Consider the following 20977-nt stretch of genomic DNA (forward strand, 5'->3'; position numbering starts at 1 on the left):
ACTGTGGAGAGCCACAGGCAATTGGAATAGACCAGTGGTCTGACTTGGTATAAGGCAACTTCATTGTCAGTCTTCAGTGCAGCCCCACATATGGGACTGCGCAGGCGCAGGCCAGCCTGTCGGTGGAAGATTTTTCTAGCCTCCTAGTAACAGAGGGGGTGCCCCTCCCCTCTTGGGTGAGCGTGGCAGTTCCTTCCCGCCCAAACCACCACGTGACCCAATGGGAGGGGCGCCCCCTCCTCCCTCAGTTCCTTTTTCGCCGCCGTGTGGTGTAGAAGTGTTCAATAAACCTCCTGCTTTTCGTGAGTTTTCATCAGATACTTACCCAGTCTGAGGCAGTCCATCTGGCCTAGACTGAATCGCTTCTTAGTGCCGCCATGGCAGCTAAGCCGCCGTTTAAAAAGTGTTCCTCTTGTGGCTTAAAAATGCCCTGCTCTGATGAGCACGAGCTGTGCCTTCTTTGTCTGGGGGAGGGGCATTCTGTGCAGACTTGCGCCGTCTGCAAGAAGTTTACCAGCGCAGCCAGGAAGGACAGGGCGTTTCGGCTTAAGGCTGCCCTATGGGAAAAGTCTTTGGAGGCAACGGCAAAGCAAACCGCTTCTGTGCGCTCCACCCCGACCCGACCATCAGCTGATTTATCGGGGGCAGCGTCTGTCCATTCTGCGAAGAGCGCAGCCTCGGCCCCAGCAAAAAGCGCTGCGCCCGCTACAGGGGCAGTCGTTCAGGCCCCAACTGTCGAACCGGAGGGCTCCTCGGTTCAAAGCACACTCCCCTGCTCAGCTAGCTCGACGCCTGCAGTTGCCTCGGTCCCGACCGGCGCTCCGCCCCCTGGCTCGGTTCCAGCTTTTGCAGTCCCTCCGCCCTCGGGCTCGAGCTCACGCCTGACGGCTGCAGACCAGAGGCCCCCTACCGCGGGCTCGTCGTCTGTGGGAAAGAGAAAGAGCTCTTCTGCTCCGCTAGAGCCTTCCTCCCCTAAGAGGCTGAAACATAAGGATAAATCTGATAAGAAAAAGAAAAGCTCTGCTGCTAAGGTGACATGGGCTATTACCCCCCCTCCTCCTAAAACCCCGTCAGTGGGGTCACCTGCTCATTCTATTTTTGGTCAGGATTTAATTTATCCCTCCCCTGAGGGTTTTGAATCCCGTTCAGTCTCTCCTGCGCCTAACCTGCACTGGCAGTGTTACCAGCAGCCACAACAAATGCTTATCTCTCCTGCTGACATCCCCAGTTGGATCGAGTTCTGCAGGACCAGAAACCTGGATATTTGTGGTCAGCCTGTCCAACGGGCACTGCCAGCCCACCTGGACCCTCCAATCCTTACACCTGAGTTCCAGCAGTATGTTGCTCCTTTAGATCCATACGATCCTATGGAGGGAACCTCGGCTATGAATACAGCATCGGATGCCACTCTTGATTTATCCCCAGATGATATGTCTGGTGACCAGGATAATGTCCCTCTTACTGAAGATTCTAGAATTAGGGCAGACCAAATGTTAAGGATTGCTGCAGCCCTGGACCTTGATGTAACCGCTGTGGATAACAAGCCAAAGGATAAAATCCTAAGTAGACTCCATGCTGGATCTGTGGATATGGTACTTTTTCCTGTATTAGAGGGCCTTCAAGATATCCAAGCCCCCATCTTTTCTAAACCTGCCTCTGTCCCTCCTACTACTAGAAGGGTGGATAACTCCTACAGAGTGAAGCCTGATTCATGCTCATTTTTATCTAACCATCCTCCTCCATCTTCCATTGTTACCGAGGAGATGCAGGCGGAGCATAAAATCGGCCACCAAGCCTCGCCCTCTGATAAAAAAAGTAAACGGCTTGATACTCTGGGGAGGAAAGTGTACTCCTCAGCAGCACTTAATTTTCGGATAGCCAATTTCCAGACCATCCTGGGTGGCTACCAGTTGTTCATGTGGGAAAAGATATCTTTGCATCTGGATGATATTCCAGAAGAGCCCAGGAAAGCCATTCAGCAAGTACAGGCCGAAGCCATGCGGGTCTCGCTACAGGAAATTGCAGCGGGAAAGCATGCTGCTGACACTTCGACACGTACGTTAGCGTCAGCCATCACGATTCGAAGACATTCATGGCTCAGGAACACTGCTCTCCCGATTGACACCAGGGCTAGAGTTGAGGATTTGCCCTTCGAGGGTGAGACTCTTTTTTCTTCATCTACCAACGATTTCCTGAAAGAAAAGAAGACAGACCGGCAGACGGCCAGATCATATGGAGTCCTCCCTGCTTCAACTACTACCAGGGATCGCTTCCAACCTCAGAGGAGGCAGAATTACTACCCATCGTACTACAGGCCTCCACAGCAGCAACAGCAGCAGCAGCAACTGTATCCTCGGCAGCAGTACCAACCCCGAGGGACTGGGAGGAGACCCAACTCTTTCGGAGGCAATAAAAGCCGAGCTGCCTCTGCACCTCCCCCTCAGAAGGATATGCACCACCAAGGACGCAAGTTCTGACTCTCACATGTCCAGGAAGAAGACCTATTTTTCCTGGACAGATTACATAAGTACCTACCACAGTGGCAGGCTATTTGCCAAGATGAGTGGGTCCTCCAAATTGTTATGTTGGGTTACATGTTGGAGTTTAGAAGTTTGCCCCCACTGCGACCTCCTTCCGAGGCCAGTGATAACCCAATGGCAGAAGCTGCCTCTCAGTTAGATGAGTTGCTCGCCAAAGGAGCGGTTCAATGTGTTTCCCCCTCTTCCCAAGAGTGGGGTTTTTACTCTAGGTTTTTTCTTATAGATAAAAAGGATGGAGGCCGCAGGCCTATTTTGGATCTCAGAGATTTGAATAAATTCCTCTTTGTTTCACGTTTCCGAATGGTGTCGCTTCCAAATGTTATGGAATTGTTAGCCCGAGAGGCGTGGTTTGTGGTGATGGACTTAAGAGACGCTTATTTCCATATTTCCATCCATCCTAGCCACAGAAAGTACCTGAGATTCAGAAAAGGGCCCAATATTTACGAATACACTGCCCTCCCTTTCGGGTTGGCCACTGCTCCCCGAGTCTTCACTAAGACTATAGCAGTGGTGATGGCTCATCTTAGGACGCTGGGTTGTACAATTTTTCCCTATCTAGACGATTGGCTGATCGTAACTGCGTCTCCCGACGTCCTAGAACGTCAGGTCGCATTGGTCTTATCCACCTATTTCAGGTTGGGCCTTGCCATAAATTGGAAAAAGTCCCGCCTCATCCCTACCCAGAGAGTCTCTTTCATTGGGGGGCTCTTGGACTCCCGCCGAGCCCTGGGCCTCCTCCCAGTAGAGAGGGCTACCTCTATCAAGAAACTGGTTCGTTCCTTCCAAAGGGTGCGTTGGCGGACCGTCAGGTCTATCCAGAGGTTACTAGGGCTAATGGCCTCTACTACCGCTGTGGTCCTGAATGCTAGACTCCATATGAGACCACTGCAGTTGTGGTTTCTCAGTGTGTTCCGACCCATGCTGCATACCCCTTTCCACCATTTTTTGGTTCCCCGGGTTATACTTAAGTCTCTGGATTGGTGGTTAGTTGATGATCACCTGTTCAGTGGTATTCCCTTTGGATACTGGTCTCATGAAATGACCCTAACCACTGATGCTTCCCTACAGGGGTGGGGGGCCCATTGCGAAGGTCATGCTGTTCAGGGGTTGTGGACGGGGCCACAATCCTCCCTCCATATTAACATGTTAGAATTGGTCACTGTGCGTCTGGCCCTTACCTCTTTTTCAGATGTGATCTACGGTCGCAGAGTGCTCCTCCAGTCGGACAATATGAGTACCGTCTTTTACATCAACAAGCAAGGGGGCACTGGTTCCAGATCCCTTTGCGAAGAAGCCATCAGAGTGTGGGATGTGGCCATTTCTATGGAAGTCACCATCAGGGCGATCCATATCGCAGGGGTAGCAAATACGTGGGCGGACAGTCTCAGCAGGGACTATGTGACCAATCACGAATGGTCTATCCAGGACAAATACCTTGTGCCAATATTCGCAAGGTGGGGATTCCCAGAGGTGGACCTGTTCGCGACCCGGGAATCTACAAAGGCAACTCTTTTCTGTTCTCTAGCAGGGAACGACGATATCTCCCTAGGAGATGCATTCCAGATCAGCTGGTCCCACCGGTTCTTTTATACCTTCCCCCCCTTCCCGCTATTACCCAGGGTGTTGAACAAGTTTGTGACAGACAACACCCGTTGTGTTCTTATTGCCCCCAGTTGGCCCAGACAAATCTGGTACCCGGAACTAGTCAGACTGGCCGGTCCCAATGTCATTTCCCTCCCGCAGGTCCCGGATCTTCTGGTGTGGGAGGGTATACAGCATCCAGACATACCCAGACTTCACCTAACAGCATGGCTGATCGGGGCACAAATCATACCTTAAGTAGTGGAGTTCAGGAGATCCTGTTACAAGCAAGGAAACCCTCCACTAGGGATTCTTACGCTAAGAAGTGGGCGCAGTTTCAGAACTGGGTGTTAGAAAGAGGCACTCTACCCTTTCACTGCCCTTTGACATTAATTCTTGAATTTTTGCTTATGTTAGCACATAAAGGTTTAGCGGTATCTTCGGTGAAGGTGTTTCTGGCCGCGATATCCGCTTACCATGACCCTATCGAAGGTTCTACTGTTTTTTCTCACCCCTTATCAAAAAGGTTTATGAAGGGTTTGTTACATGTTTTCCCCCCGGTTCCGGTTTTAGTTCCCCAGTGGTCCCTCTAGTTGGTTCTTGTTAGAATGACAAGACCCCCCTTTGAACCTATGAGTAGGTGTCCTATTTCCCTCTTATCTAGGAAAGTGGCCTTCCTAGTGGCAGTTACATCAACCAGACGTGTAAGTGAATTGGCTGCTTTGAGGTCAGACCCACCCTTCCTGAAGGTTTTCCAGGAGAGGGTCGTCCTTCACCCCAGTTTGGAGTTTTTGCCTAAGGTGGTTTCCAAGTTTCATTTGGCACAACCAGTTACCTTACCTGTGTTTTTTCCTAATCCCTCATCAGTTGCGGAAAAAACCTTGCATACGTTAGATGTTAAGAGGGCTCTTCTTTATTATTTGGAGAGAACTAAGCATTTCAGAATAGATAAGTCATTGTTTATCTGTTATGCGGGTCCTAAAAAGGGAAAGGCTGCTTCTTCCCAGACATTATCTAGGTGGGTCGTGGCTGCTATCCGTTCGGCGTATGAAGCTTCGGGTGCTGAATGTCCACTGGTTGTTAGAGCACACTCCACAAGGGCCACAGGTGCATCAGCTGCTTTCCACAGGAGAATCCCCCTCCTAGACATCTGCAAAGCAGCAACATGGTCGGATGCTGATACCTTCGTCCGCCACTATGCACTGGACCTGCAAGCGAGAAGAGAGGCTGATGTTGGAAAGGCAGTGCTGCAGTCACTATTCCAATAGTGCGCCTCCCACCTCCAGTATCGTGAGTAGCTCGCTAAAATCCCATATGTGGGGCTGCACTGAAGACTGACAATGAAAACAGAGTTACCTGTAACTGGTGTTCATTGAAGTCTTCGTGCAGACACACATCCCTCCCTCCATCCCCGCTGTGGCTCACTATTGTTTTTTCTTTCACTTTAGGAGTACACGGCGGCGCACAAGAACTGAGGGAGGAGGGGGCGCCCCTCCCATTGGGTCACGTGGTGGTTTGGGCGGGAAGGAACCGCCACGCTCACCCAAGAGGGGAGGGGCACCCCCTCTGTTACTAGGAGGCTAGAAAAATCTTCCACCGACAGGCTGGCCTGCGCCTGCGCAGTCCCATATGTGTGTCTGCACGAAGACTTCAATGAACACCAGTTACAGGTAACTCTGTTTTCCTGTATTCGAATGTGGGCCACCTAGAAGATTTCTGTGGGATAGCGCCTTCCTAGGTAGTAACACTATTTTCTAACATCAATTTGCCCTCAAAAGTCCAACGTATGTCTCTTCAGAACTCAAGTCCTGAAGATAAAGAAGATTTGTGTGAAGTCCGCAGACAGCAAGAATTCCCCTTTGATGCAGCACAGAGTTAGTAGGCTTTTAATCTTTTAATACTAGCCCATCCTGTCCACTGTTTATTAAGTGTCAAAATGTACACTCTTGTGATGGGTATTTGGAGAGAAGATTTTCATATCCAGAGGGAAGGAGAAATGGTACAATTTATCACTAAAAGGGTTCACTCAAGGTCTGGAATGCTCCTTTTCCCAGGTGATTCCAACCACTGGGAATCCACTCCATTTTTTATCTGCATAGCTCTGCCTCTTCATTGGAGTAACCTCATCCTCAATTCTTGGCCATGCTTGCCAGTGCTGGAATTCTGGCTATTTTGGGTGTACTTCTAACCAGTTTTTCTAACTCTGTCTCACTCAATTCCCCTCTTCTCTGCGGCCCCCATCCTTTATGCCTTGTGTCCACATAGTTCCCAAAATCTTCAATGCATCATTTGCAGGAGTAAAAAGGGATCTGTCTTTCACCAGCAGAAAAGCTGATAGGGTGCAACCCAGTATATGCTACAATTCTGATGCATCGCCCTCCACATCCTGAAAGCTCTAGGTCAGGGGTGTCGAACTCATTTGTGAGGAGGGTCGGATATAACATAAATGTCTCTTGGTCAGGCCGAAGATGCATAATAGATAGATAAAATGTAATGCCAGGTACTTGTAAGCTCTAGTGTCCAAATGTAAGCTCTAGTCCCATAATAATCCCATAAACAGACATCAGCAGACAGGCAGTCTAAAAAGAGTTCATTTATTGGAAAATCCACAGGTTAACAGAAGCCAAGAGTCAAATGGACACTAGTGAAAACTAAAGGAACAGTACAGGGTATATATGAAAGAGAAAAGGGCTAATCTGGATACCATGGCAACCCCCCTCCCAGGAGCTGTCAGGGTGCTAGGAGTCTTTCCACAGAGAGTAGTCTAAACACACTGTTTACAGGACGCAGAGTTGGCCAAGGCCACCTGGAGAAACCACAACATTCCTTTCTCAGACCATGTCTGACAGTACTGGAGATACAAACTTTATAGAAGACACAGGCAAAATCAATTAATGATATTGTTTTTTTTACTTAAAACACAAACAAGTTTACAATAAAATTCTTACACCATTTTCTTTTATTTAATAGCCTTATTGTTGTTGTTTTAAGAATGTTTGTATTTTAAGTAAAAAATAATATTAATTAGCTTTGCCTGTGTCCTCTTTAAAGTTAATATTTCTAGTCCCTCGCATTCATTTTAAAACTTCGGTGGGGTGGGGGCAGCTGCCTTGGCTGGCGAGCTCGCAGTGGACTCACCAGGCCAGATGTGGACGGGGTGGTGGTATCCAGAAAGGCAGGGAGAAAGAGAGAGAAAGAGAGAGAGACAGAAAGAGTGAAACAGATAAGAGAGAAGGGGAAAGAAAGAGAGAAACCGGGATAAAGAGAATGGGTAGACCTGGCCTCCGGGTGGAGGCTTCTCTCCCCCCCCCCCCCCACAGAGGCCAGATCTACCCGTTGGCTTGCATGTCTATCGGAGGCCCATAGAAACCAATGGGTAGACCTGGCCTCCTTGGGGGTTGGGAGGTTAGGTCTACTGTCATTCAAGCCAATGGGTAGACCTGGCCTATATCTGGGGAAAGTCTCCGTCTGGAGGCCAGGTCTACCCATTGGCTTGCATGACAGTAGACCTGGCCTCCCAACCCCTAAGGAGGGGTTTTTTCCCCGCATGGAGGCCAGGTCTACCCATTGGTTTCTATGTGCTCATAGAAACCAATGGGTAGACCTGGCCTGTGCGGGAAAATAAAAGTCCCCGTCGGGGAAAGGACAGGAGTGGCGGGGGGGGGGTGCAGGCTGGCTGCGCCCGGGAAGGGACGAGGGCGGCGGCGGGGGGGGGGGGCACGGCTGGCCCCCACAGGGGCCTGGCTGCGCCCAGGGAAGGGTTGAGTCCAGCGGGGAGTGCGGTGGCGCCCGGGAAGGGAAGAAGTTGGCGGCAAGGGTAGCTGCACCCCGGGAAGAGACGAGGGCAGCGGCGAGGGGAGGGTGGCGGCGAGGGCAGCTGCGCCCGGGAAGGGACGAGGGCAGCGGGGAGGGGAGGGCAACGGAGAGGGCAGCTGCGCCTGGGAAGGGACGAGGGCGGCGGAGAGGGCGGCTGCTCCCAGGAAAGGACGAGGGCGGGGCGCCTTGCCCCCATGGGGGCCTACCCACACCCAGCAAAGGGCGTGGGGGGCAAGGGCCTCGGCTCGGGCTGGAGAACAGCCCTTCGGGCCGGATCCGGCCTGCGGGCCGCCTGTCTGACACCCCAGCTCTAGGTATTGAAGAGGGAGGGAACATATAAAGTAGTCAGTTTCATTATTTGCTCTTCCTCAATTGTACTTATTTTCTGCCTTAGTGCAGAGAAGCAACCTGTTCTTTCCTTCAGACAAATTTACTCATATGTAATTCTTCTTTATCTTGTCAAGTTGTTCTGTTTTAATTAAAAAATAAACAGGAAAAAAATAAGATGCCCCACCAACTCATTTTTCACTAGACACCATTGCAAATAGTTGACACTGTTTGTAGGCAAAGGCTTTGGCAAACCTTCATCAGATGTCACAAAAGAAATAGTAGAGCAGAGTTTCTCATTGGTGAAGAATGAGTTCCTGGAAATGGGTTATGCCTCTCGACTGCAATGGGCAGGGCTGTTTAAATTAGCTGCCTCAGTATCCCGTCCGATGGGAGGTGGTGTCTCCTGGTCCTTCCTGCTGTTCAGAACACAGATACCTTTGTGCTCCTGCTCTTCAACTTCAAGTAATTAGGAGTTTTCACTTACCCCACCCCCATAGAATAGAAAAGAAGCATTGACTTTCTCATTTTTGGAGGCTGGTGTGACATTTTGCATGGTCCTGGCCCACTCCAGGAGCACAGAGCACACACCATTGCAACTGTGGCTAAAAAGAAGAACGCAAACATGACAGGAGATCAGAGTAAGGAATGTTCTTCATTTCTCCCCCAACTTCAACTGGTTTTAGTAAGTCAAAATTGCATCTATCTTGGACTTTATTCTTGGGTATGTGCCTCAAACTGCTTACAGGATCCAGAGGGAGAGAGAAGCAGCTGAAGGGGATATATGTCTATCCTGCCTGCATGTGTTCCATTGGTTGAAGACTGTCTTGATGAGGGTTACTTCTCACACTTCATCTAACGGCAGGCCATACAGTTTGTGCAAGGGCTTTGTCTCTTCTGGTGTGAGGAGCCCTACTGCAGTTCTTGCCCTGCTGGTGCCACAGCAGCAGGTCACTTCCCGTGTCCCCACTCTTCTTATTTGGCTTCTGCTACAACTGACACTTTTTATTACCTTTCTTCCATTAGCTAGGTAGGTTGGGAAGGGGCTGGCCACCAAAGAGTTTAGCAGCGGCCTGAGCTGCAGTTACCTCTACAGCTTGTAAATTGCACCGTGTCAAATGGCAGAAGCTTCCAAGGGAAGGAGGTGTGGCAGTGGTCATATCCAATGACACCATCAGATGCCACAGTAGTTTCCAGGATCGGGGAGGTAGCCAGGCCCAGGGTCCTTTTTAGACCACAATTATTCTCCCCATTGGGTCAACACCCAGGATCCCTTGGAGGGGAGAGCCCAGACAGTTAATCTGGTATAAAACCAATACAAGTTTCTAGTGTAGAAACATCCTTTGTGGGGGTCTGCCATTTATCTGGTGTGCCACTCTCAAAAGCCTCTGACAGACAAAAAGTCCATTTAATATTCTCCACATTTAGATCTGTTTGGGGGATGAATTCTTATTTCTGGCACTATGACCTGTTGAGAATTGGAGGGGGTGGGAATCTACTCTTCTCAATAGTGGCAGGCACTGCTCTTATCCCTGTAGCGCTGCAGTTAACAAATCTTATTATTGCTAGCAACATCCATGACAACCCATTGCTGATTCAGCAGTCCTTTGCGTTGACTTAAGGAATGGGCTGGGAAATTGAGTTAGATTTTTGTACGTAATGCTCTGATAGCCATCTTTTCCTCTGGAGAGGGAAAAAGGAGTCTTGTACATCTGCTCTGACATTGACTGTATTCATCAAGGACCTGTAAATATTTCAGTAATCTTGGGAAGTCTGGATGTGTTTCAGAAAGAACTCTTTAAAACTATTTCTTTAAAAAGAGCTCTTTAAAAATGTATTTGTCTTTACAAGCAGTTGTGAGCAGGAGTCTCTGGGACTGAAAATAATAAAGTTATAATTACTTCTTCATGGTATCTATATATCACACTGATGGGCTTTGCGCTTGCATTGAACAACAAATTCCAAAACGTTTAGAGCTGTTCATGTGCTTGTCTTCTGTGCAGTCCCGCATGGGACTGCGCAGGCCGGCCGCGGAGACGTTCTGAAAAGCTTCTAGAAGCTTCAAAATACTTGGAGCGCTCCCCCCCCCCATCCAGCCCCAAGCGCGGGCTTTTTCCCCGCTCACTGATCACATGACGGGGGGAGGGGGCGCTCCTCCCTCAGTTCTTTCTTCGCCGCCGCGGAGTTAGGACACAGCTTCATGAGCTCTGATGAGATTACCTCAGAGCTACTGGGCCATTGTAGAAGAGCCTACTCGTCTATAATGGCCTTATTCAAGAAATGTTCACAGTGTGGTTTTAAAATGGCCACAAATGATCAGCACGGTCTTTATCTGCTTTGCCTCGGCGAGACGCACGTACCGGAGACTTGTTTGGCCTGTCAGCTTCTCTCTCCGAAGGCCAGGCAATACCGTGCATCCCCCCTTAAAGCTACCCTGTGGGAGGAAGCTCTCCTGGCGGCAGACCACCCTAAACGGTCCTTGAAGTTGCAGGAGCGGCAACAAGCCCCTTCTGTCTCTTCTCTCCCAGCCGGTAAAGTTACCGAGCCTCCGGTTTTGGTCGAGAAGCCTGCTTCTGATTCTGTTAAAACCAAGAAGAAAAAGGATAAGACCGATAAAAAGGACCAGAAGGGCAATAAGGCTCAAAAATCTGATAAGCAGCCCTTGACCATTGAGGAGGGGGCAGCAGACTCCTCCCTGTCTGCGAATGCTTCTAAGCACCGGGAGAGGTCCCCGAAGTGCGCTGCTTCTCCGAAGCCTTCAACCTCTTGGCGCCGAGAGTCACCATCACCCCCGAGGCTTTCTAAGCATCGGAGCCGAGGGCGGAGTCCTGGACTGGCTCGATGCCATAAGTCTGCTTCCCCGTAGGAGGACTCGGCTTTGGTCTCCGGGTTGCAGTATGACCCGCTCATCCCATCCAGAACGCCCTCCCCATTTCGGCGTGCGAGATTTTTATCTTCGGAGCAGGATCCTCTCCAGCTGTACCCTTCGGAGTCGGCAGGGAGGGAAGCTCAGCTAAATGCCCCTCATCTAGGGTTAGTGCCAGCTCCAATGTTGCCCCAATGGCCATATTTTCCAATCCCCTATATGCCTCCTCCTGCATATTGGGAAGCTTCCTATCCAACAACCTACCGTCGGCGTCATCATTCCAGTCGCTCTTCGGCGTCTATAGAGGACCCGGATAGAGCCGCCCCGCTGCCTAGGATGCAAGCTGCCTCTGCGCCGATGCATCTGCGTGCAGGGATCGACTGCTTTGATTCAGAGATTGACGTCGAGGAGTCTTCAATTTCTTCCCCTGACGACATTGTCGGAGATTCTGAGCCTCTCTCCCCTCCTCTGGAGAATGTACTCAGATCAGCTCATGAGAATGGCAAAGGCCCTTGATATCCCGTACTCCCAGCCTGATTCCCAATCGACAGATCCGATCCTGGGAGTTCTGTACACCTCTGACTCGGGACCTATTGCACTCCCTTTTATTCAAGGGCTCAGGGACATTGCCTTATCAGCTTGGTCTCGCCCCTCCACTATGAGGGCTTCAACCAAAAGGGTGGAGGCTCTGTATAAAGTTATACCAGAGGGGTCAGAATTTTTGTCGCAGCATCCCATTCCTAATTCCATTGTTACGGATGCTCTGCCTTCTGCTTTTAAAGGCTGTGCACACTCCTCCCCCGTAGATAAAGAGGTCATCCCTTGGGTTCACATCTAATTTTAATTGCTCCCTTTTGGCCAAAGAGGGTTTGATTCCCCTCCCTTTGGAGGGGAAACGCTTTGTTGTTTGGGCCACACAGCAGCATATTTGCCCCTTTTCTTGTCCCCCACGGGACGTGTTCAGTTATCTCCTGCTTTTGAAAGATACGGGTCTAGCTACTACATCTATCAAGGTCCACTTGGCGGCCCTGTCTTACTATCATGACCCTGTTGGTATTTTTACCCTGTTTTCTGCCCCTCACTCTAAACGATTCTTGAAAGGGCTGTTCAATTTGTACCCTACTGTTAAGAAGCCTTTGGATTGCTGGAGTTTGTCCCTTGTTTTATCTTTTTTATCTCACAAACCATTTGAACCAATGGCCACATGTGATATTTCTTTTGTTACCTATAAGGCTGCATTTTTAGTAGCCATTACCTCTGCTAGGAGGGTGGAACTGGCAGCGCTTCAGTGCGATGCCCCATTTACATGATTCCATCCCGACAAGGTCGTTCTGCGGCCTAGTCTGCAATTTCGACCAAAGGTTGTCACACCTTTTCACATGTCACAGGACATAGTTTTGCCTTTCCCCCCCCAGAACTGGCTTCCCCCACTGAACAAACCTTGCACGCACTGGATGTTCGTAGAGCACTTTTGTTTTATTTGGATCGGATTAAGTCCTTCCGTAAGGACAGGTCACTGTTCCTCTGCTTTAAGGGCCCTCGTAAGGGGAGGGCGGCCTCATCCCAATCCATTTCTAGGTGGGTAGTCACTGCCATTAGGTTGGCCTAAGCCTCTGCGCGTGTGGACTGCCCTCTGCCTGTCAAAGCTCATTCCACCAGGGCACAGGGTTTCTCTGCTGCTTTTCTCGGCAGGGTGGATCTTCTGGATGTCTGCAAAGCTGCCACGTGGTCCACCCCGTCTACGTTCCTGCGACACTACTCAATCAGTGTCGACTCCAGGAGCGATGCAGCTGTGGGGAGAGCGGTGTTACAGTCATTGTTCCAGTGAGGAACCCATGCCCTCCTCCAAGGTAATTGAGCTTGCTACTCTCCCATGCAGGACTGCACAGAAGACAAGCAGATGAAAACAGAGTTGCACTTACCTGTAACTGCTGTTCATCCAGTGTCTTCTGTGCAGGCACGCATCCCTCCCTCCTTTCCCCACTGTGGGCTGTTTTTATGGTTTTTCTGCATCTTAATGTACTCCTCCACTGCGGCGAAGGGAGAACTGAGGGAGGAGCGCCCCCTCCCCCCCTCGTCATGTGATTAGTGAGCGGGGAAAAAGCCTGCGCTCGGGGCTGGACGAGGGGGGGGAGCTCTCCAAGTATTTTGAAGCTTCTAGAAGCTTTTCAGAACGTCTCCGCGGCTGGCCTGCGCAGTCCCATGCGTGCCTGCACAGAAGACACTGGATGAACAGCAGTTACAGGTAAGTGCAACTCTGTTTTTGACCTGTCTAGTATCCATATTTTTAACTGTTGAGGCACCCCAGGTCCCTACCTTAGATTTAACAAGTGAGCCACCTTAGATTTTACTCGAACTGGAGCCCATCTTGCTTGCACTCCAGACTTACAAAAAACCTGACAAGCTTATCATTTTCAGCTGGAAGGCTACTTCTTCCTCTTCTCCCACCCACCACTCAACTCAGGTGTCAGGGAATTAGCCTTAGGTAAAGGCAAATAAGTTTCCCACTCAGCTTCCAATGATAGTGACAGAAGGTAGACTCCTTTAGACACAAGATCTCTACAATTGGAGCTATGCCATTTAACATAATCAGCTACCTTGCTTGCATGACTCACTGCCAGTTTTTCCTCTGGGAGCAAATTTCTTCAGCATTAGACCCTTTCAGATGACAAATCTAAGGCTGTAACCTTAAGGGATGAGGCTGTAAGAACAGCGAAATAACAAATGTGCACCACAAAACATGTAACGGATAGAGGCCCCAAGCAGATTCCATTCTTGAGTTCGATCATCCAACCTGATGATTCTGAGAATGCTGGTAAGGGACCCTGAGTGGACCTGAGACTCCTTAATATGGATCTATGGGTACCCAAATTTCAGGGTATTTCCCTTTTCGGATGTCATTCCTCTGTTGCCTGGGAGCCTTTTTGGTTGTAGTCCTGGATTTGAGGACAATTAAGTTAATTGGCCCTCGTATGTTTAAAGGTACAGGCCTGTTGCACTTGGTTTCCTGCCATCATCAGGTAGTGGTATAGATCTGTAATTGGATTATTCACCATTGGATTCATTTTACCAATTCTGGAGGTTTGCCTGTCCCTATGCATCTCTGGGTTTGCTAGTTGATTTTGTGTAATCCCAGTTTGCTAGTTGATCTTGCATAATCCCAGTTGCTACCTACTCAAAATTCTTGGCGGCTACATTGAATGTTTTTTTGTTCAAGCCCTTAGCGGCTCAATGGTCCACAGCCTTTTGGTCTCTGCTAGCTGCACAATTTATCTGCAAGAGTAGCAGTTCTTTAAAGGAATCTTTTGAGTCACCATTGCTACTGGGCTAGATCCTAGGGGATTTACCTAGTGGCTTCAAAAAAAAGTTTTTTTTAAACCTAAAAACTAATGGGTTTCAGCTCTTGGTTTTGAGAGTGTGGAATACACCCCTCTGTGTGTATTGTGGATCATCAGTCTAAGGCCTATAGACCTTTGGTAGCCAAATTTAAAGAAGCAGGGATTTCAAGAGGACACTAAAAACCATAAAACAAAACGTCATGGGGTGGTTCCGCACATGGTATGTTTGCAGTCTTCGTCCCCTAGTAGGGTTGGGATTATCGCATATCCCTTTGGTTCCAGCTCCATTCCAGTCTTGTGGAACAGATTTTGTCTGACAGGGCGAGCGTTATGCTGATAACACCTCAAGGCCATAGTCTTCCTAAATCGGGAGCTGTGCTGTGATTTCTCTGGTTCTGAGGTTCTCACAGCACTTGCTTAAATCTGTCTACCTAAATACTTCCCCTCATGCACTCACATTCCTGTATTGGAAGTCAGGAAAATCTGGTGCCATTTCATACCTTTTTCAGCCACTGTCATGAGTGCACACAGTACAGCAGCATAAATTTCCACAGCATGCGGAGGGAAACCCTTTCCTGCAGTGCCAGGTTCTTCCAGTTGTGGCAAAGGACCACACAACGCAATGCTTCCTTCCCGGTGATCCAGGTGGTGGGAGAGTCTACTCTGTTATAGATTTCCTAAGCAGACAGGTTTTGTCAACCCACAAGTACTTCCTCACTCTACGTTTCCTGCTTTTCCTTTTTAGGGAATAGGGTAGAGTCCTATTGTAGCAAATGCCAATGCAAAATGTTCCTGTTTTGCTCTGGGACATTGGCTGCCATGTGGCCCTTGGGGATGATTTCCCACTCCATTGGTCACGCTCTATTGATGCTGCTCTTTCGATTTTATAGATGATGCCTTTTTTGTTTCCCTGGCTCCACAGAACCACAGTAGTGATGCTCATAGCTCCTTGTTGGCCACAATGTTTTCAGTTTCCCATTCTGTGGATTCTGATGGGGATTTGGGGTACTTCCTCAAGAAGAGGTTCTGATCATGGTACAGCCCCTACTCTGCCACGATGTCCCTTCACTACATCATGCGGCGTGGTTATCCCAAGGGACCTAGCTGAAGTTGTATTACGCATATACTGCCCACGTGACCATCTTATGCTGCCAAGGGGACTTGGTTTTTAAATAAACGTGGTCAGATGGCCTGCAACTTCATACTTTCATAAGTTGGAAGGAACCCAACTCCTTCCCTTGGGCATGTGTGGTCTGAGTCAATGTCTCTGGATGATGGGTGTTTTGCACTTAAATTGTAGCTCTAAAAGTTTCCAAAGTCATTGTTCTGTACAAGCGCAAAGCCTAGCAGTGCAAACATATAGATGACCACTCAAAGAACAGCACATACAGGTAAGCAACCTGTTTTTTTTCCTGCTCAATAAGTTATGCCATTTTTTTCTACATGAAAATTCAGTAAGTAAAGACATTTTGCTATTTTTATTCAGGAGGAAAACGATTTCTCTGTGATGCGGAGCCACATCTCCACTATGATGTGCTAGGAGAGGATTTATTTACACCTGCAGCCAGGTAGAAAGCTGCCTTCTGTCATCTTGTCTGTTCAAATGTATATTAAATTGCATGGTCTTTCATTATGAATATGACTAAATCACTGAGTACCCAAAAAAGTTGCCATTAGGCATGTGTACATGTGTGTATTTTCAGTGGAAATCTATGCACTCTAGAAAACAGCCATGTATCTGTTCTCAACTGCACCATGGAGGATATGGTCATAAAGCTGCAAAATGGAACTAGGGACAGACTGGAAGAATTTTTCTACGACTCTGAAGGAAGTTCCCAGGTTGCAGAAAAATTTATACACACACACACACACACACACACACACACATTGGGCATTAAAATCACCCCTGTATCAATTCCTGTATCTTTAAGAATGCCTACTGAACTCTCAGTGGTTGTTACGGGTTGCTAGGCAACCCCAATAATATTGCCTAGTCTTCCAAGACTTCGTTTCTGGAAAGCAAAGGGGGCGGGGGAGCAGGGGTGGACTTGTGGGTTCAAAACCCCTGGAAAAGGTCCCACTCATCTCCAATGTCATGTCCCCTGAAGGAGGAGAACTCTCTGGTGACAGGCCCAGGGACAATCATGGAAATCTCATACCTTGACAACTTATCCTGGAATGGTTTGCTAGAGAGTACCTTCTTGGGCAAGATTCCAAAAGCTGGGTAATGCCGTTTTATACGTGTGTGCCTTTGGAAATTGAATTTGACGAGTTGCTCATCTGATTTCTGATGGAGGGTGAGGATAGCTCATGTTTGGCTTTGGACTAGAAGTTCCTTCTTTTTTCAGGTATAAGATTAAAGATTTAGATTTTAAATGGTCTGAAACAGTTATTCTGTTATTGTTGAAGTTGTGTACTTTTGTATTATGTTTGGGTGTTTATTCTTTAATCTTTGTTTAATATGGTTCCCTTTTTATTTTTATTGTTAGTCACTTCATGCATTGAAGAGGCAAGCTATAAATCTTTAAACAAATAAATATTGGCCTCCTTTATGAGCTCCCTGACCATTCTTTCATAGTGCTCAAGATATCCCAGCTCACACTAGTAAGAATAATGATCTGCCCTGTGCCTTCTCATCTCTTCTTACTCCTTTCTTTGGCCAGACTTTTGGAAATATAATTGTGTGGCCTTTTTTGTGATCATGGGCCTTTGACATCTCAACTCTGTATTGGTACTGCTGCTGTGGTCTTTATGATGTTATTTTGCTCCTGCACTTTGACATGATCATAGTTGTAGCTTTAGCATTTGAATGTTATGGGTCCTTTTTAATTGTCTTGATTATTGCTGTTGTCAGAAGGCACTGTTGCAAAACAGTGGGAATAAATGCTTTAAATAAATACTTGCTGGGTTGAGGTTGCTCAGGACTAAAGTTGAGTGTAATTGCTTCTTATGCTATCGTTATATGTTATTGTTTTAAGGAAGTACTGGTTGCTGCTATCATTAAGGGCACCTGGTTTTAATGCTGTTCATAACTTATTTATTGTTGTATTCCTTTGGATTGTTTTTAACTTGTTTTAATAAGGTTGTTAGCCGCTCTGAGACTGGCTTGACCAGGAAAGGGCAGCATGAAAATGCAATAAATCAAATCAAATCAAATGGACCATTAGCCCGACTCGGCAGCTCTTTTATTCCTTCAAGTTTCCTTGGTTTGAGACACAAACAGGGAGCAGAAGCCAGCTAAGACTCCGTTTCTTTTTCCTTTTGAAAATTATTCTTTTTTGGAGAACTGCCTTCATACCTTACATTTTAAAGCTCTTTTATTACAGCTTTCCAAGAGAATCCATTAACACAAGCCCCTTCTATTTGTTCTCCAGCACGGCAAGGTCAACTTTACAAGGCAGGAGATCTGGTGAGGTGCTGAAAGAGTTCATAGAGGAAAAGGTGTAAGGACACCCCCCTCCTTGCCACTTCAGAGGGAAGTTCCAGCAAGCTTGTTGCGCTGCTTGCTATCAAACAAGAGGGATGGGGGGGGGGCGCTTATAGGTGGGAAGAGGACAGGGGGCAGAAGAGGAAAAGAAACTGTTTCATCATGATGAGTATAGCAGGATGAGCATAAAAGATTAAACAAGCCCAGGTTGTGCTTAGCTGGCTTCAAAGCAGTTGTGAGGCTCCAGTAATTAATGTAATGAGATGCAGAGATGTACGGGTAATCTTCTCATGCTGTGAGGCAGGGTGGGGGTGGGAGCATGGATACTGATCTCTCTGCATGCAGATAGTTTCAGAGGGAGCTCTGTTGGTCTGCAATAAAACAGGTTTGAGTCCAGTAGCACCTTAGAGACCAACAAGAGTTTCAGGGTATAAGCTTTCGAGAGTCAAGGTTCCCTTCCTCAGTCACGTCAGACATACAGTGGGCAAATGAAGGTATCACTACAGTTTTAAAATAAATGAGCAAAACCACCACTGTGGAAAGGGAAAGCCACGTACCTATTGGGGGAATGTTTTTTCCTGAAGTTTGGCAAAATGCATATTTTTCCAGGACACATACAAACACACATGAAGCTGCCTTATACTGAATTAGACCCTTGGTCCATCGAAGTCAGTATTGTCTACTCAGACTGGCAGCAGCTCTCCAGGGTCTCAGACAGAGGTCTTCCACATCACCTAATTGCCTAGTCCCATTAACTGGAGATGCCGGGGATTGAACCTGGGACCTTCTGCATGCCAAGCAGATGCTCTACAACTGAGCCACAGCCCCTCCCCAAATTCAACAAGATGCTGAAAGATTCGCAGAAGCCCCAGTGACTTTTTTTCAGTGTAAACTGTGGCTCTTGCAAGTTCCTAAGTCAGTTTGTGGGTACAGTACAGGAGAAAAGGGTTTTTAACTTTTTTGACCATACAGAGTTTTCTCTGTATGGTTTGAAACTATAGATTGAAACTATAGATTGAAACTATAGATTGAAACTAAATCTACCTCCCCTCCCCCTCCCGCCAAGTCCACCAGGTTCTACTTAATCTTGGAAGACAGGAAAATTACATTGCATTCCTGAAGGGGGGGTTGAACGGTCTTAGGAGGAGACGCTGATCCCTACGCTGTCGTCCGTGCCACTTGCGCAATGCAAACTGGCATGGACGCTGGCGTAGGAGCACTTACATCAGCCCTCTTGGATCGCAGAGGTAGCGCAGCCCCCGGACACCGGTGCTGCCTCTTGCCGTGGTTCTCCCAGTGCAAGTCTGTGCCAGAGTTTCAGGGGGTGGAGCTGCCATTAGGCAGCTTCCTAACCCCTTTTGGCCTGGGAACGCCCCCTAACGTAATGACCTTTTTGGTGGCGCAGCATCGCTGTTTGCTATGGGGCTCCCCCTCCCACATTTTGCGGATTTTTGAAATTAAAAACCCTTTCTTTCCCCAGCAGCGGCCGCGAAACCTCATTGGAGGTGCTGTGGCACTACCGCGGCCACACCATCCCTGGTTCCTGCGGTTTTCAGAAATATGCTGCCTGGCACCCAAGGAAAGTAACAGCTTCTCTTCCTCTGGGCCATGGCCCAGATCCAAAGCAGCTCCCCTCTGGTTTTCATTCCCATTAAAAAAAACAATGGGAGGACCCCATCACAATGTACTTATCTGGTTTGTCTCTTGGAAATAAATGTTCCATTTTTTCCCCCTTTTCATCCTCTGGTCCACTCTTCTTTCTGTTCCCCTTCCCCTGCCTGCAATCTGAAATCTTAAACATGGATTAATATAGCACGGAGGCTGAGTTGTTCATCAGGAAGGTCTTGGGTTGAAACTCACCTCTGCCATAAACTTGCTGGGGTGGCCTTAGGCCGACAATCGACAGCTTTTACAATAATAACTGTCTGTCTACAGTGGTTCCTAAAGTGGGCAGTGCCACCCCCGGGGGCAGTGGGATTACCTAGGGGGGCACTAAGAGGCAAGGGGGCAGCAGGGGGAGTGCTAGGGGCGGGCCCCTTCAACTATGATAGGGTAGGGGGCACTGGGGCTGAGTTTGTGGAACCAAGGGGGTGGTGGCCCGAAACGTTTGGGAACCACTGGTCTACAGGGTTGTGAGTAAGGATTGCAAAGTAATGGATTTGGTGTAAAGCATTTTGAACCCTCTTAAAGCACTATGTAAATGCTAAGGAAAAGAAGAAACTTTGGCTGGCAACCATTGTTACAGATATAGGCCAGGTATTGGTAGATCCTGCTGCTGTTCCAGCCCTGAAAACTTTAAAAACAACAAAATTTATTACGTTTGTGAAAGGCAGTACTCTTTCTCTTGTTCCTGTTTGTGTAAATCATTTATGGATATCCAGGCCTTGTCCAGCATCCCCATGGAGAACTCGTGCATGCAGTTGGCTTGTAAGGCTCCTAGAACTAGTAGCTCCCCAACTGATCCTGGCAACCTGCAGAACTCAGGTAACACAGACAAGAGAGGGGAAAGTGGGGCTTCAGTTGTCCTCTGAGGCAGCTGTTCCCAACCTGCGTGACATGAGAGAAGTACCAAAGAGCTACAAAAAATAAATCCATAAAAATTATCTGCCCACAGAGGAGGCTGCCAAATGTGTCTTCCTTCCAATCATCGTATCTGTTGCTTCTAACTCTCAGCAAAATTACATGCTCTTGGAGGAGGTTCTGTTGCCTCTCTGCAGGGGTCACTTCTCTGGTCTTGCTTCCTTCCAGTTAGAAGGCATAGCCACAGACCCTTTGCTTCCTTCCAATTAGAAGGCATAGCCATGACTCATGCAGCAGCTTGCGGGGAGGAGCTCTTCTAAGGGCATGTAGTTATTGTTCGGTTGAGAACAGTGGACATTTTAAAGCATTTAGAACTCCAGCACAACAAAAAGGCCTTTAGTTTCCCCGTTTTGCAATAAGCAATCGGGCTTGAGGTGACATTATCAGTGCTGCTGTGTCAAACAGCCCTTGGACTATTCATTCTGCCCATTACCAACGCAAGCTCTAGCGGTCCCCTTCATCTTCTTCCTGGAGCTGATGCATTATCTCAGCTGTTATTCAA

The 20977-nt window shown here is 48.2% G+C and overlaps 1 protein-coding gene across 1 annotated transcript in view; it reads left to right on the forward strand.

The window, feature by feature from the left end:
- TEX14 (testis expressed 14, intercellular bridge forming factor) overlaps nucleotides 1–11130 on the forward strand; it is a 53657-nt gene extending 42527 nt beyond the window's left edge. Inside the window, exons 18-19 of the mRNA XM_056865018.1 lie at nucleotides 5920–5995; nucleotides 10793–11130. Of these exons, the coding sequence (XP_056720996.1) occupies nucleotides 5920–5995; nucleotides 10793–11130 (414 nt within the window). The remainder of the gene's footprint in view (nucleotides 1–5919; nucleotides 5996–10792) is intronic.
- The last annotated feature ends 9847 nt before the right edge of the window (nucleotides 11131–20977 follow it).

The sequence above is a fragment of the Euleptes europaea genome, chromosome 19 (genome assembly GCF_029931775.1).
Source record: "Euleptes europaea isolate rEulEur1 chromosome 19, rEulEur1.hap1, whole genome shotgun sequence".
In the NCBI taxonomy this organism is placed as follows: Eukaryota; Metazoa; Chordata; class Lepidosauria; order Squamata; family Sphaerodactylidae; genus Euleptes; species Euleptes europaea.